This window comes from Clytia hemisphaerica, unplaced genomic scaffold (genome assembly GCF_902728285.1).
Source record: "Clytia hemisphaerica strain Z4C2 unplaced genomic scaffold, Clytia hemisphaerica genome assembly, whole genome shotgun sequence".
NCBI lineage: Eukaryota > Metazoa > Cnidaria > Hydrozoa > Leptothecata > Clytiidae > Clytia > Clytia hemisphaerica.
In genome coordinates, this window is record NW_027103510.1 from 768865 (window position 1) to 786079 (window position 17215).

Genomic DNA, 17215 nt, shown 5'->3' on the forward strand with positions numbered 1-17215 from the left:
CAAGACAATACGGATGAGCGTGTTTTATATTTACGAATTTGCCGATTGTTAGACTAGTAAACTAGTCGGTTATTACTTATAACCTTATAATAAAACTGTCAATCAAATAATGTAAACACTAATTAAATATTCAGCGCGCATGAGAGAAAAGGAAAATAACCGACTAGAAGCTACTTCCAACGCCTTTTTTTCTTCACCTAAAATCGTAAGGAGAGACATACAGATTTCTGTATGTCTGACCCGTGCGTAGTTCCATTTATTTTTCTTTCTGTTTATTGTGTTTTTGGAAATACTCATTTATTTATATGTTCCCATGTTTAATGTTACTATGAAATATCATTTAGTCAAAAAAGTTGGATGGATTCTCAAAAACCTAAAAAAAGTTGTAAAATTAAACAACGTTTTTTGAGGGAAGTAGCTTCTAGTCGTTGAAATTCAGAAAAGACACGCAACCTCACCTCTTCGATTCTTTTTTTTTTTGGAGCTTGATTTTTTTGTATATGGGTCTGTTTTCAACGACCAGTTTACTAGTCTAGCCGATTGTAAGAACGTGACATTTATCCGGATGGAACTGTAATAGCCAATCATTGGACCATTTTTCGAGTGTGTCTATATCACTTTGTATGGCAAGGGAGTCATGGACTGAATCCACCTCTTTGAAGATCTTTGTATCATCTGCGAAAAGTAGCAGAGCCGAAATCACCTTGTCAGGCAAATCATTTATGTACAGTACAAAGAGTAGAGGGACCAAGACACTTCCTTGTGGTATTCCACTTAATACACTATCCATGTTGGATTTTGCTCGGTTTACTTTGACCAACTGCTTCCTTCTACTCAGAAACTCGATGAAATCCAGTTCTTTATTGATCCAACTATGCCATACCCTTCTAGCTTTTTGCAAAGCCTGCGATGAGGCACTGTATCAAATGCTTTAGCGAAATCAAAATAGATGCAGTCTACAACTTTTCCGTCTGATATTTTATCACAGCACCTGTCGACATATTTCAATAGTTGAGTAACAGTGGAACGTCTACTGATGAAGCCATACTGCTTATCTGATAAAAGGTTTAAGTTTGTCAGGTGGTTTGTGATATGTTCTCTTAATATCGACTCCATCAGCGTGCAAACCACGGATGTTAAACTCACTGGTCTGTAATTGATGGCCAAGTTATGCGCGCCTTTGTTCTTGAAGATGGGCGTGACGTGAGCAACCTTCCAATCCTCAAGTAGTATCCCTTCAGCCAGTGTCTTATTCATAAGCCTTGAAAGGGGCTCGGAAATTTCGTCGACAAGTTCTTTCAACATTCTTGGATGTATTTCATCAGGACCAAAAAATCTTTTGAGATCTTTGATCTTTGACCTTCTTACTTATCATATCTTTAGTTATGATGATGTCTGCAATATCTTGTTCTGTTCTTCGTGGAAATTCCGGAAGTTCTCCCTCAGGCTCGATGGTAAAGACACTGCAGAATTGTTTTTGGAGAATGTTTGCTTTCTCGTGGTCTTCGTGACGTAGCGATGACTTGTCTTTAGGTGACTCGAGAAGTGACGAAACACCTGTCGTAGCTTTCATCTTACTTCTTACATGCGACCAAAAGACTTTTGGCATCGTTTTGGCTTTAGTGTATATGTTTCGTTCGCATGTTCTATGTGCTTGCGACATCATCCGATTTACCCTGTTACGTGATGTAACCATTGAGTTTAAAGCCCGAAGGGCTAGAGTTCAATCTCCAACCTTTCTCAGGCAAAAAAAAGTGAAACCTTAAAAAACGCGCCACATTTTTGACGACAGATTGAATCTAGCAATTCCTTTGTTTACGATTGATATTTTTTTCGAAATTTAGCGGTAAATTTTAGTTTCAATCTGTCATTTGTGTAAAAACCAGGCGATCCGCTCAAGGCCGCGCAACTTTGGTAGGATTTGTTGACTTCAAATCCTACCAAGGAGATTGACTTCTAGCCTTTCGGGCTTATACTTCATTGGATGTAACATAGGTAAGCCGATAGCGACTCTTTTCCTCTGGACACGAGGCTCGGGCCCATTTCCTGTGCAATCGATTTTTTTCGCTTACTTCTCTTTGCAGATCATTTCCTATTGGTATAGACCCCTTGCTCCTCCAGCTCTGACAATCAAATTCTTTCAATGGAACAAATTGATTTCTAAGCTCTAATAATTTGTTTTTAAATGATTGCCAAATTTCCTCTACAGATTTTATGTCCATTGCATTGAGTAATCCCTCTTGCCATTGATGTGCTACAAGAGACTGTTTCATTGCAGCATAATTACCATCGTTGAAGACGTATCGCTTTGAGTTAACTTTGCGCTCAGTGTAGCAAGCAAAGGTGAAAGCCAAAACACTATGATCGCTCTTCCCTAGTGGGCTTAGATATTGTAAGTCACATATTTGATTCTCCTCGCCCGTGAAGATTAAATCAATCGTAGATGGATCATCAGTTCCTCAACAACGTGTTGGCTCATTCACGTGTTGATTTAGAAAGGAGTCACGGATTGCATCTAGAAAGTGCTCTTCCTTACTCTGCTTAGGCTGCACGCATCCCCTCTGATATGATTTGATATAGTAACAAAATAAATTCTGGGGATGCGCGCAGCCTATACTCTGCTCGATGTGCGGTGTGGTCCAATTTTTCCAGTTAATTGTTGGGAAATTGAAATCACCAATCAGACATTTGTGAGAGTATTTCTTGTATGCGGCAATAGTTTTCATGAACGAGTTGAGCTTTGCATTGTTTTCTTCAGATGAATCTGTTTTCGTTGGGCTACGATAGAGACATGCAAAACTAACAAATCTCTGTCGGCGAGACGGACTTCGATAGTACAAGCTTCCTCAAACTGCACCGGTGAGATTTTAACAATCAGATGCTTGATGGAGTTGTGTGCCAATATTATAATACCGCGTGTTACGTACTTATCTGCATTTGTATGGTCGACTAGTGTGTACTCGCAGAATTCGTATTCGTGTATGCGTTTTAGCCCACCTACCTTTGTTTTGACTTCACAGATTGCAATGATATGCGGCTTCTCTTTCTGCGCGTGGATTTTTAGTTCGTTTATTTTCTCAGGTGTAAGTTGGTCTGCGCTGGCGTACATGATTTTTATGTCCTTCACAAGTCTATTTTTCTCTTTGGATTTGTTGGACACCATACGATTCAGTGGAATGTTGTCGATTTTTTTATTTTTTCACTTTTGCTGTATTTCGTTATTGTTTTCGAATTTTTCTTCTTTTTCGTTTTTTTTTACCAGTTGCATTTACTGGTGTTGTTGAAGGTTGGAGGCCCTCACCTTCCTGATGCCAAACCCGTTTTTTGAAGACCCACGGACTCTAAATATTACATCTTTTTTCCCTTTGTTATTTTCTTCACATACTCTTCGTCATACGTGGGTGCATCTTCAGCTGATAGAAAGAATATGTACAGGACTGTTTAGTAACACCTTGCTTACCTCTAAGGCTTTCAGTGTTTCCGTTTTGATCTGTGCATAGTTTCGTGTTTGTTTTTATTTCGTGGATGAAAATTATGTCAGTTAGGAGCAAGCCTGGACAGACGGCTTGCTTTAGATTTAGTTGAAGATAGTGTCTAACTGGATTTTGCCGAAACAGTCTATGTTACAACAACATTAACTAACAAAATTAATGCACATTTAAAAAAAGCGATAGTGAAGTTAACTAACTAATTCCTCATTACGCGTTGTGTTTTTGAAGGGTAATTACTTTTTGATCCAAGGCTATAGGAAGAAGTTGAATAAATTTTTAGGAGATGATATGTTGAAAAGTTAAGGTCATTTTGGTTTTCTTCGAAAAAATAGTTTTTCTTTCCTTAAACTGAAATAATATTGCTAAGAGCACAAATTAATTTAAAAAATAATCTTATCTTTTTCGTGATCAAATTTAAAGGAAAACTGAAAATAGATCACGTGGGTTTCAATTTTTTTGTATGACATAAACATGGCAATAGTTGCGCTTATCGTTGACAGAATAATAAAATTTCCTCTCGATTCGAAGCATTTCACATTGTTTGGTGAGGAAGAACGGCATATGTTCATTTAACGTCGCTCTCTGATCCATGCTGGACGAAATGGTGTAAACAGCTATACCACCCTTTCGGAGAACTCTTAGAATCTCTTGTATACCGTTATTGAACTTAATATGACCCACACTGAAACATCCGCTGCACAGCAAACCATCATATGAATCGTCTTGATAGCAACTCAATTTTTCCGTATCAGTGATGATACCGTTGGAAAGATTTCTATACACCGATTTCTCTCTTGCCACCTGTAGCATTTTGTCAGCTGGGTCTACACCGTCGATCAGTTTGAACCCTACTTTCTGTAGGGCAACGCCTGTTAATCCTGAACCGCAACCCAAATCGAGAATTTCCAGCTCAGCAATCTTGTTCTCACCTCTTTCTGCTGAAAGGTATTCTCTGAGGAGAGTAGAACAATAGACTGTAGTGTCTGTATATCCTGCTTGTTCCAGAGTTTCGTTGTACGAGCTTGCGTTGTTGTTGTAATAGTCGATTATTTTTCCCGCTTTCCGTGCCTCTTCGTAGCAGGAGAAGAAATCCTCTCGTTTTTCATCCTCAGTTTTGTTCATCTTCCTTTTTCACTTGACCTATGAAACAAATTTTTTGACATTAAAATTGATAAACATTATTTGCTATATTAGACCTTCAATGGGCTTTTCCAGAAAAAATCGTATACCCCCTGTTGAGGAGGTCCATCATTTTGTGGCTGGAAATGCTGTAACCCCCTGGAGTTCCAGGCAATTTCCGGCTTAAACCCCTCTGGAATTCTGAATTTTAGTAGGATTTAAAAAGCTACCCCTATGGAATTACAGCTATTTTTGACAGACTTTGGTATCTCCCTATGGAATTTCGCCACATATCAAACCTTACCCCCTTGGAACGGAAATGGACCTCCTCAACTGGGGTAAACGGTTTTTTTCCGGACAAGCCCTATACTAAAAGGTACATAAACTACATTTTGAAAATATTTACGATACAACTTGAAATAAAAAAATTGTGTTACAATGAAGGAAAACTTAATTGCAGTTTCCTCAAGGTGACAAAAAGGGACTCAGGCCACTCAGGACTCAGACTCCTTTTTACTCTGGAATCATCTGCTCTCTGAAAAATGAGTTTGCGAATTCTACTCTTTTTTCCATTCAAAAGCCTTTCAAAATTGGTTAAAAGCACACTCAAAAAACTGAAATATTTCGAATAAAAGCATAATTTAAAGGTAAAATATTCCATTTTATGAAAAAATCACTTTCAAAAAAATTATTGGGGGGGGGCTAAGCTACCTCTAGCCCCTCGGTAGCTACGTCACTGCTTTTACTTTACAAATTTTCACATATTTTTACATGTAAAATACAATATATACTATAACCATGTAAACACTATCTCATCAAGAGATCACATGACACAAAAACGTATTGATTTCATGTGTTTGACAGCTTTAACATTTCTTCATATGCATGTTTTGATAACTCGTATCACTCGTAAAAACACTTCGATATCTACTTGGGAAATTAACACTAAAGCTCTATATGTATTATTTTTATTACATGAAAGCTTTTCATTCCAACTGTATTGACAGTGGAATACTTGATATGTTTTATTTATCTTTGTCGGATAGCTTTTCATTGTCAATGTTTGCTCAACTCTTTAGACCTGAGAAGGGAAGAGAAGATGACCTTCCGATATCATCGGACCGGGCTCTATCCCGGGATACACGTTTTTTTTATAAGGAACCTTAACTTTGCTCTGAGCCTGGAGTTCCTTATTTTTACAGAGAATTTCAGCCTCAAAGTTCCTTATCGAGTTCCATATTTACATAGCTGCTAAGTTTGGATTCGCAAAAATTGGATTCCTTAAAACTGGTTTTCTTATTCTCAGCCTGAGCAGTTCCTTAACAATTCCTTATTTTTTGGACCATTTTCAGCCTCGAGTTCCTTATAAACGTGTTCCTTATAATAAAAAAAACGTGTAGTTTCCTACCCCTTAGATAGGGAAATCACAGCGCTTGCCAGACCTTGTACTCTGTGCTCGTGACACATCAGAGCCGTGCTGTATCGATGATGACGAACATTGTGAAAAACTCATATTACCTTACAAGACACTTGCGGTCATAACTCCTGACTACTTACTCTAGATAATTTGAATGGTTTTAGAAATAATACAAAAATACCTTATCAATGATGCTAAAACCAATTTCTAACCATCAAGTTATAATCATTGATTCCGAAAACATTTCAAACATAGAGGACAATTAGTCGGACTCCCCGAATAATGAAAGCTTTCATCACTATCTCGTACCTAGAGCCACTTGCACCACTATTATAATTTCACAGATAGACATGATACAATTCTTTCTTGAGCGCTGATAGAATCATAGAAATCGACCCTCGGACCCTTAGCGGGACTAAAAAGGAGGAAAAAAGAAAAATGTTGTGAATTTTAAGATCCTTATTGGGACTAATCTGATCAAATTCCGATGTTTTAGACCTTTATTCGGAGACTGAAAATAGTATTTCTATAGCATACCGGATAACACACATTTTAAATAACCTTTTCTTTTTCTTCCCAGGATGCATAGCGAGGAGGAGGATGTGAACATTTTGAAAAAATTCACCTTAATCACTTCTTCAAAGAAACAGGTTTGATTTCATTCCTTCACCCTTCCTTGTACCAAAGTCAGACCTTAAGACTTTGGACCCCCTACCCCCCAGCCTTTCTGATAAATCTATCTTTTAATGTATATACTATACTATGCTCATTTCCAGTGTATCAAAGGTGGCTGACTGAAAATTTGAAATATTCAAATTAGCCGATCATCAGTTATTTAGACTATATTATCTACCTAAGGTAATTAGACTAGAAATGTTTGGAAAATGTTCTTTGGGCTAAGGAAATAAATTAATGAATGAAAATTAATGAAAAGCCCTAGATAGCGACTTGTGTTTAATCTGTAAGTGTTATATTGTCACCAATATTCCAACTTTACCCGTTCAGTTGTCTATTTTATTTCTGGACTTTTTGCTGTAGGTTCGTTAGTAGGTTCGATAAATGGACCAGGAGAGTAGACCCCATTCGGTTTTAAACAAAAAGTTTAAAGGCCGGACTCCACTTTCGCACGAAATGGGCGACAGTTTCTTTCTTAACTTTTTTTGCCTGAACAAAAGGTTTCGCACGAACAAAAAAAAAGTTGAAGGAAGTTCTACTTTTTTCATCCGTTACGTCAATTTCTACCAATGGAATTGCTTCATTTTTCAACCCACCAATGACCTTACAAAAACGTCAAAAAGTTTTCGCTCGTGTCGCGCGAAAGTGGAGACCGGCCCTAATATGTAGTTATCTATTTTTCACCTTTAGGTTGAACATTTGGCACCAGCGTTTTTTGATCATGTTTTACCAAATTCCAAGATCGAAATTCACACTGCACTGTCTGAACTCATGGACGTCGAGTCTCAGTTGAACATTTGAATCGATGGTTGTGTCTATTGGACTTTCTGATAACTATGGCTTCATTCCTGTGATACACATATGTGATTTACACGTATTGATTTCTTGTCAAGGATGAGAATTTAGTTTTTTGGCCTTTTTTCTCCATTACATGTCATCTTTTTCTCGTACATCTCGTGTTCCTTATTTTCTTTTCGTGTTCTTAGACTTTAGATGATGACATAGAATATTGAGATATTTTCTTCCACTTTCCTCAAAGTCCTTTGTTTTTATCATGAAGGTAATAAGAAATAGATGGAGAATTAACTCCTTTTGTTTCATTGTACCTAATCATCGGAAGCAAACGGCTCCTTAGTTGCAATGGGAAAAAGTGATTAATTTTGTGTGCACTCATGGGAATATTTAAGTTCATAAAAAACTGAATAAAAAGATGTTGGATTTTTAACAACTCTATTGTGAGATAATAGCTTTGTTGACCAAAAAAAGAAAAAGCTTGCCGTAACAAGCACAAAATCCTATATTTCTAAGGGTCCCCTCTCATAAAATTATCGATAAATTTCAAAAAGAATTCTATATTACGATTAGGTAACCTTTTAATTAATCATCCACCAGAATTTGAAAGCCCCCTCCCTTTTAGACGTAAAGATTTCTAGTGAAGAAATTTTCAAGGAAAATGTGCTGAAACTCTGAAAATTAGCACAGTGTTCGCCCAAAAATGCATTGATATGGAATCATAGAACTATTGTAACCTTACTTTGAGAAAAATATTTTTGTATCACGTTTCAACAAGAACTTTTTGCATAATATGTTTATTTCAATCAGGATAACATTCTCCCTTCTGTTCTTATAAATTTACATTTCGGATTTTTTTACTTCCAATGATGGTACATCAAAGAAAAGCCGCTTTGAATAGATTTATAAAAGATTTCAACGACCATTTAGGTCATTACCGAGACGTTTTCTCTCCATCTATATCTTTATTACCTTCATGTTTTTATTAATATAAATTTTTAAATTACCAAAAAATATTTCAGATTTTTTGAGGTCGTTCGATTTTTTTAGTCAAAGCACTTGTTATACATTTTTGGTAAGCTAAAGGGTAGGGGAATCAAAATAATTTTTCGGACACTTTTGGTGTGATTTTCGGACAAATAGGGTCAAAAATTAATGAAAATTTTAACTTGAGAAAACGGGACCTGTTGTATATTTTTGGAAAGCTCTCAAAAAATTAAGATTAGAGATATATTGCAAGTATAGGTGATTTCTGTACCTAACTCGAGATATTAACCCTTCCAGCCAGAAACAGCTGTTTTGTCCAGTTTTTGCACTTTTGGAAGATCAATAAGGGGTATTGAACGTCACTGCTTATTTTCTTCTTTTTTTCTGTTCAAAAGACAAGTTCAGCCAAAAGTAGACACTCTAGTCTATTTTCATTATGACTTCCCTTCTTCTTCCCTTTATTTTTCATTCTGTATTTCAAAGGATGTAGAATTTTTAGGGACATTTTTTTTTATTCAACCTTCTATCATTATCGTGGGTGGGGTTTTTTTCAAGAGGTCTGCAATACTGAAATACCGGACAAACAAAAGGACAATGCCGTGTCACCGACCCCCGCTCCCATTAAACACACCTTTTTTATTTCCTTGCCTCCGTGGAACCTTTTTACTTGTTTCACTTTTTATATATTATTGTCCATATGCTGTGTAAATAGACGATATCGGCTTTCCGAATTCTCCCTGAATAATTACCCATGATGCATTGCGCAAAATAATTCACGAACGATATTGACTTTCAATGCAATGCATCACAGGTAATCATTCGGAGAGAATTCGGAAAGCCGATATCGTCTATTCTAAGTTCCGTCTCAAACGAAAGAGTTGGCTTTGACCATTTGTATTTCAAATAGGCCCTTAGTTGGTTTTCGGACAAAGTGAACAGGATATTTAGTCGGGCAATCAGTTCATTACTTCCATTCCCAGCTTGGCACACAACGTTGTTTTAACGTTTGTCTAATGTTCACAACGTCCATATAATGCTAGATGAACGTTGAAACAACGTTGTGTGCCAGCTGGGTTACTTTATATTTATTTATTGGTTGGTATTTTTAGGGTAAGCGTGTTTAGTTCTTATTTTTACGAACGTTCCTATTTTGACCATTTTTTTAAAATTACGTCACTAAAAATGACTGCCTCGTTTTCAGACAATTGCCATGGTAATTATATCTCACAAGACTTAAAATAACATATTTTTCAACAGAACCAAGTTTTGATGAACTGCTTTGGAATTCAATTACCTTAGCGACCAATTCAAAACGAGGCAGAAATGTTGGCAAAGTAATTTATGAAAAACGTTTTTGGCTATTTTCTCGAATTTCTCAATAGCACTCTCTTTTCCTAAGGTCACATTTATTGAATGGTGTTGGAAAGATATCATATTTATCTTGCAACAGGAATGTAAATAAATTAAAAGATAGCTTTTTCTTTTTGAAAATAATGTAAGTACGGCTCGTCATATACCAAATCCTTCTTTTTATTACTTTCTCCCGGAACAGCTCACTTATACTGAAAAAAAGTTGCACTGTCAGAAATTTAAACGAAGGAGCTTGATTACAAATCTGATGTTTTGTCTCGTGAAATTAAAGGGTTTTTAAATATTTTTGTCAAGATAGATAGATAGATATTTTCATATATTTCAACATCTATGGTATAGTTCATTTACTATCATATTTCCATTAAAAAGTTCTTTTTTTTATTGAACATTTTTTCTAAAGTTTATGTAGAGTTTTGAAAATATGTTTTTAGAAAGATATTCAAATTAGCAAACTTCCAAAAGGAATTCAACAATTTCAATTTTTTATTATGGTGACTGACCTAATAAATTTGTCGATCTCGATCACAGTTGGTCGTCACAACGAAAAGCGTTAAGTTTTAATCAAACAACCCTGTCTCGTTTACCTGGTTAGGATTTTTGGCCGCTGATTTTAGGACGAAGGAGCTGAATCCTATAGGGATAGAAAATCGTCCTTTGTTATAGCAACGTTAGTTGGAATGTGAACGAATATTTCATGTTTTCCAATCGGGATAAAATTTCAGAGTTTAATGCCACTTTGTATGACAATCTTCAGGCAATTATTGGATTACTAATGGAGACTTTAAAAAATAATACAATGTGGCTTATCTCGAAAAAAAATTGATTAAAAAAAATCCTATATCTAATTTAAGGGGCCATTTAATTATGTGTACAATGAAAAGTGCTATACAAATACAAAAAAGTTTTATCCAAAGCAAACTACAGGAATCTATTAACTTTCAACCATTGAGCTTAATGCCCGAAAAGGGCTAGAGAGGGACTCTTGGATGGGAAAGGGATGGGAAATTGCCATGGGAAGCCACTGATTTTCCAGTAAAGCCACTAATTTTTCATCAGATCGTGCGCCTAGAACGCACCGCAATCATGACGATGGATTGTCTCGAGTCTAGTCCTTCGGGTTGGAACCCAGTGGAAGATTTCCTCTCTAGCCTTCGGCTTTTAAACTTGATACTTGTAACATTACAATATTCAATGAGTAAGTAAGAAGGTTCAAAAGATATTTCCTAATTCAAAGTTTCTTGACAACATACACGTTGCAATACTTCTTATCGTTGCTGCCTGAATTATAAAAAAATCTCTTTTCCACGCGTATCATTTCGCATTGTTTGCGAAGAAAGAATGGCATATGTTCATTCATGATTGCCGGACAATCCAGTTTTGAGGAAATGGTATAAACAGCTATACCACCCTTCCTGAGAATTCTTAAAATCTCTTGTATACCGTTATTGAACTTAATATGACCCACAGTGAAACATCCGATGCATAGCAAGCCATCATATGATTCAGCTTGGTAGCAACTCAATTTTTCCATATCTGTAATGATACCGTTGGAAAGATTTCTATACACCGATTTCTCTCTTGCCACCTGTAGCATTTTGTCAGCTGGATCTACACCGTCGATCAGTTTGAACCCTACTTTCTGTAGGGCAACGCCTGTTAATCCTGAACCACATCCCAAATCGAGAATTTCCAACTCAGCAATCTTGTTCTCATCTCTTTCTGCTGAAAGGTATTCTCTGAGGAGATTAGAACAATAGACTGTTGTGTCTGTATATCCTGCTTGTTCCAGAGTTTCGTTGTACGAGCTTGCGTTGTTGTTGTAATAGTCGACCATATTGCCCACGCGTTGTGCTTCTGCGTAGCCGGAGGAGAAAAAATCAGCTTTGCCTTCTGTGGCCATTTTTATTTTCAAAATTAAGTATGTCTGTTAAAGATAATTATCTAAAAGAAAATGAATTCACTGCAAAATGATTTACTGATAAACAATCTACATTCGGTTTAATCTCCGTAGGCATAGTCGCTTGCACCACTTTTTAACTCCATGACGCTTTCAAAAAGCTAAAAGAATTGAAACAACATTGAATCAAATTATCTCGGCTTTGGTGATAGCTAAACCCTTAATGTTTGGTAGCGTTGGAAAGCTCTTTCAAAACTTTATCTTTTCAGCGTGTCAGATCTTTGAATTAGGTCCTCAATCAAAACTACTGGCAGCCGAAAATATCGTTCCTGAGAGAACAAATTTTGCTGATGGAGCGTCAAGGAGTTATAAAGGTTATACAATTTCTTGAGGGCTATAAAAAAAGCGTGCTATAAGTGACTGGATACAAGTTTGCATTAGATTTAAAGTTACAAATGGACTAGAAAGAATCGAAGCAGAAACGTGTCTTTCTCATTATTATACAAACGCTCAGTCAAAAGTCAAATCAACAGTACTCCTCTACAACAAAGAAAACACTCACTGGAATATCACATATCGTAATTCTGATTTCTAGTGTGAGGGCAGATGCGAGAACAGATTTATATTCATCTAATTAGTATGCGATCAGTGAGAGCAAAAAGTAACCAGTGTAATTATCTAATATACACTATATGGTAAAAAATTCAATTTTTTCCATAACACTCAAATTTTTCAATTTTTTTGAAATGACAAGAAAAAAATCGAAAAATAAAAAGACATAAATATGGAGTATATATTATTCATGTCAAGCTTAGCTTTATTAACAACAAAGAAGCTCTTTATTCTATGATGATAGTGCTTAAATAATTCATCCCTTTATAAGTCTCTTCGCCCACTCTCATTTTACAGTCATTCCGTGTATTTTTCCAAACGCAGCTAACACACTAGCCTAGTTACTAACACACAACGTTTTTTCGACGTTTACACGCTTTTTTTATAAGAATGGTGTATTTTCATTCCATCATGGATATTCTTAACTTTTTGGCGAAACCATCCAAAAATATTCTTACGGTATTCTTAGCCTCTTAGGTTAAGATCGAAATTGGCAATCTACAGGTTAAAATGCATTAAAAATGGCATTTTTGGGTTCAGTTGCTAAATTCGATGATGGTGATATTCTTACCATATTCTTAATTTTTTGACCATTTTCATCATGGAAATTCTTATAAAGTGTATTCTTATTAAAAAAAAGCGTGCATCTAACGTTCATAACATCCATATAACGTTAGATATAACGTTAGATGAACGTTGAAACAACGTCGTGTGCCAGCTGGGAAAGTTTAATAATGTTTCATAAGATGATTTTTTTCTATTTGAAAGGTCAACTTTTTTTGTACTGCATGACACCATGCACTGAAAATAGCTTTTGCTTACGTAAGATTGCCATGAATTATCTGATGCAATGAAGGCTATGCCTTTATTGAAGATCTTTTTTTCGAATTTTCCAGGGAAATTTCCTCCTCCGCAGGCTCTCTTTACGGACTTTACTTTTTTATATCTCAATGACCTAGTAAGATTTTTTTTGACAATGACAAGAAATAAGAGGAGCTACTAGTAAAAAAATGTCAATAGAGGCTGAAAATCTGATTATCATAAAAGATTTCAAATTTAATGTTAATAATGAAAGGTGAAACCTGATCTCTGTCAAGACATTAATTTCTTTCGAAAGTTTATTTTCCCACCGGGGAAGAAATTTCTGCTTAATTTTTCAGTGTGGCTGGGATCTCAGCGGGTCTGTGACACAGGGGTGTCCTAAAGTTCATACAGTATCATATTCATGGTAGGACAATATAGTGCAAAAATTCCCATACTTAAACACAGGCCCTTTAAATTTCTAAACACTGTTCAGCTCGATTATGTTTTTTGGAAAAATGTTGTGCGCAGAAACTCTCGTCATCAATTTCTTTTTTATTTATTTTTCGATTGACCCTGGTATTGGCTAAATGAAATATAGATTAAGTAATGTTTGAACTGACAATACCATTCTATATTCTATATTGCCCCACCCAAAGTACACCGACTCCCCACAAAGGGTGTTACGCATTTTGAAGGTCGAGCAAGGCCAGGCGTTTCAGGTTTATCGAGTATGTATTTTAACTTCATTTAGTTTTACAAAAAGCAACACAAAAAAAGTCATATCCGTAGTAAAATTTTCAACAAAAAAGCATTAAAACTAAAACCAAAGAGAATTTAAAAACAAATGTCAAACAGGCCCGGCGGAAGCGACTTTAGCCTCCCCACTTTTGAGCAAATGAGATTTTTTCTAAATTCCTGGCAAATTTTATCTCATTGTAAGCCTTCAGAGCATCCCCACTTTTACGGCTGTTTTGCTGGGCCTGTCCAAGTATTCTATTTTAAAGTTTACAGCTTCTTGATGACATACACGTCGCAATACTTCTTATCGTTGCTGCCTGAAAAATAAAATCTCTTCTCTACACGTAGCATCTCGCATTGCTTGCGAAGGAAGAACGGCATATGTTCATTCAAAATTACTGCGCAATCCATTTTAGAGAAAATAGTATAGACGGCTACGCCACCTTTTCTGAGAACTCTCAGAACTTCTGGCATACCGTTATTGAACCTAATATGACCCACACTGAAACATCCGCTGCATAGCAAACCATCATATGAATCGTTTTGGTAGCAACTCAATTTTTCCGTATCTGTGATGATACCGTTGGAGAGATTTCTATACACCGATTTCTCTCTTGCCACCTGTAACATTTTGTCAGCTGGGTCTACACCGTCGATCAGTTTGAACCCTACTTTCTGTAAGGCAACGCCTGTTAATCCTGAACCGCAACCCAAATCGAGAATTTCCAGCTCAGCAATCTTATTCTCACCTCTTTCACCAGAAAGATATTCCTTTAGGAGAGTAGAACAATAGACTGTAGTGTCTGTATATCCTGCTTGTTCAAGTGCTTCGTTGTACACACTTGCCGTATTGTTGTAATAATCGATTATTTTGCCCGCTTGCCGTGCCTCTTCGAAGCCAGAGAAAAATTTGTCTTTTGCTTCTGTAGCCATTTCGTGGTCTTGTGATTAAGATCTTCAAGACGGATAAATTTATATTCTAGACGTGAAAAGAAATTCAAATTATTTAAAGCTTTCTGTAAACCAGCCACTCTTCACTATTTTTTGTAGCATAAAAATCAAACGTACACCTCTTATAATAACTGATAAAAAAATAACAAACAAAACAAATCCCAACCCCCTCCCTCAACTCCCCTAATAGAATTATTTTACTTGCTAAATTTTCTATGGTCGAATTCTTACAACAATTTTGTCCTGCTTAACTTTATAATTTTTAAAGACATGAAAAAACAGTCGAAAATTAAATGACGTTAAACGACAAAAAAGCGGTATACTCATGTGACATTTATCATTTCTCTAAGACCTTTTCATTTTACTGTTTCGTCGTATTTTTCCAGAACTCAATATTTACAAAAGTTTCGCTAGTAAAAGTCAACAATATTTTTTCATGAAATTTTGCATTATTCACTGGGCGAAATAAGAGATTTCGAATTCTGGAAATATTTTGAAAATGTGACATTTCCATATACTTTTGTAAATATGGAAATATGACTTTCCAAATCTGAAATATCATATTTTTCAAAATATTTCCAACTTTTGGAAATATGATATTTCCACAACTCAAATTTCCATATTTACAAAAGTATATAGAAATATCATTGTTTCAAGATATTTTCAGGATTGGAAATCTCTTATTTCGCCCAGTGGTTGTCGCCTCCCTGTAATATTACACAAAATAAGACAATATAAGAACATCAGAATTTTGTAAAGCCGTCTTTTATTCTCTACTTTTCAGGTTTAATAAAGCCTGTTCTCATTTTTAGTATTTTGTGATTATGTCACTCTTATTTTCTAAGAGTGCAAGTTTTAGAGCCCACAAAACATTCTTGATCTTGAAGCTTTATTCCTAAAAAAAATTCCCAAGGTTTCCTTTTTAAAGTCATTTCTAGAATCTAAGCCTCGACTATTAACTTGTTCTTATAATTATGAATATTCCGCAATGAGATGATTGCGGAAAATCACTGATAAATTTTAGACGTGAAAAGAAATTCAAATTATTGAAAGCATTCTGTAACCAGCCATTCCTCACTATTTTTTGTAGCATAAAAATCACGCGTACACCTCTTATAGCTGATAAAAAATAACAAAAAAATGTAGCAATACATATGATGAAACTTTGTGTAAAGTAAATATTTGCCAAGGCTAACCAATTTAGATATCAAATTCCGTATAGTATAAACAAAGCAACTAACTATTAAGTATTGCTAAAGATTCTCAAGTGAGCGTTCACTGGGTACCAAAGAAATTCGAAGGCATGTGATTTAAGCGTGATTTTAAAACTTCCTGACCAGTAGCGGTCTGGCTTAATTTTCTCGGGGGTGCAAACTATAAAAATTGGCGCCTCCAGTGTTTTTGTCCTTTTTGGCGCCCTCCATCATCAAGTGAAAATATTTAAGTGGTTGAAAGTATAAGGCCCGGAATCTTTGAGTTAAGAAACGTCTTTTATCTATACGAAAATGGTGGTAATGGTAACTTGATATCTTTTTCCTTGTCATTTAAAAGTCAAAGATTTCAGGGCGAGTGTAGGCGCAACCATGGTTTGCGTCGACGGAAAATTTTTCAATTTTCACCTTTGAATCTGTCTAAAATCATCTAAATCTAAGCATCAAAAATGAATCCCCTCAAATTGGACTCAAATCGGATTAATCAAATTGAAATCGAAATTTTATAACTAGTAAGGTGGTTTGATGAATATTTTTGTTTTAAGCATAAGCACCCTCTTGAACCCCTGGCATGTAGATGCACAACACTCCTCTTGCTTTTGCTTTTCGCCATTTAATAATGATGGTCGTTTCCGACTGATGAGAAAATCAAGAACAAATCATGCAAAAGTGCAAAATAAAACGAAGCGCCGCAGGCTAAAAAAATCAACATTGTATTTTCTAAAGGGCACTAAACGATCGTTAGATAATGGAAGGGCACTAAATCGCGCAATTAAACATCGACATAATTTTGACGCCCCCTTGAATAGCTCTTTTGGCGCCCCTCTCAGTTCTAACTGGGGTGTGCAGTGCACACGCAGGGGGCCAGGCCGCCACTGTTCTTGACCTGTAACTTAATTTTCCTTCCATGTGGTAAGATCAGCAAAAAACGAAGTAAAAGTTGATAGAAAAGAAAACACACACACACGTCGTGACAATATTTTTAAGTGCCTTTCTTGCAAGTAAAGAAAATTAGGAATATTTTTTTGTATTCATACAAAAGGTAGCTTTCATATAAAATAACTTTCGGTTAATGATGTAGCACAAAAAATGCTTCGAAAAAATTAGCTTCTAAACCTATATTAGTTTGTATTTATTTTTCAATTATTTG

The 17215-nt window shown here is 35.8% G+C and overlaps 3 protein-coding genes across 3 annotated transcripts in view; 1 reads left to right on the plus strand and 2 right to left on the minus strand.

Annotated features, from left to right (window-relative positions):
- The window catches only part of LOC136799085 (uncharacterized), a 12562-nt gene extending 4980 nt beyond the window's left edge, over positions 1-7582 (plus strand). The window contains exons 7-8 of the mRNA XM_067055767.1: positions 6608-6677; positions 7393-7582. Of these exons, the coding sequence (XP_066911868.1) occupies positions 6608-6677; positions 7393-7503 (181 nt within the window). The 3' untranslated portion in view covers positions 7504-7582. The remainder of the gene's footprint in view (positions 1-6607; positions 6678-7392) is intronic.
- Positions 7583-11080: 3498 nt separating this feature from the next.
- Positions 11081-11752, minus strand: LOC136799036 (ribosomal protein L11 methyltransferase-like). The gene has a single exon (XM_067055715.1). It carries the CDS (start codon positions 11750-11752, stop codon positions 11081-11083), a length of 672 nt encoding a protein of 223 aa, XP_066911816.1.
- Positions 11753-14170: 2418 nt separating this feature from the next.
- Positions 14171-14836, minus strand: LOC136799038 (ribosomal protein L11 methyltransferase-like). Its single transcript, XM_067055716.1, has one exon. The coding sequence runs from the start codon at positions 14834-14836 to the stop codon at positions 14171-14173; it is 666 nt and encodes a 221-aa protein (XP_066911817.1).
- Positions 14837-17215: the final 2379 nt, after the last annotated feature.

Excerpts from the sequence above, each read along its gene's own strand:
- LOC136799036 (XM_067055715.1), bottom strand. The coding sequence starts at position 11,752 with ATGGCCACAGAAGGCAAAGCTGATTTTTTCTCCTCCGGCTACGCAGAA.
- LOC136799038 (XM_067055716.1), bottom strand. The coding sequence starts at position 14,836 with ATGGCTACAGAAGCAAAAGACAAATTTTTCTCTGGCTTCGAAGAGGCA.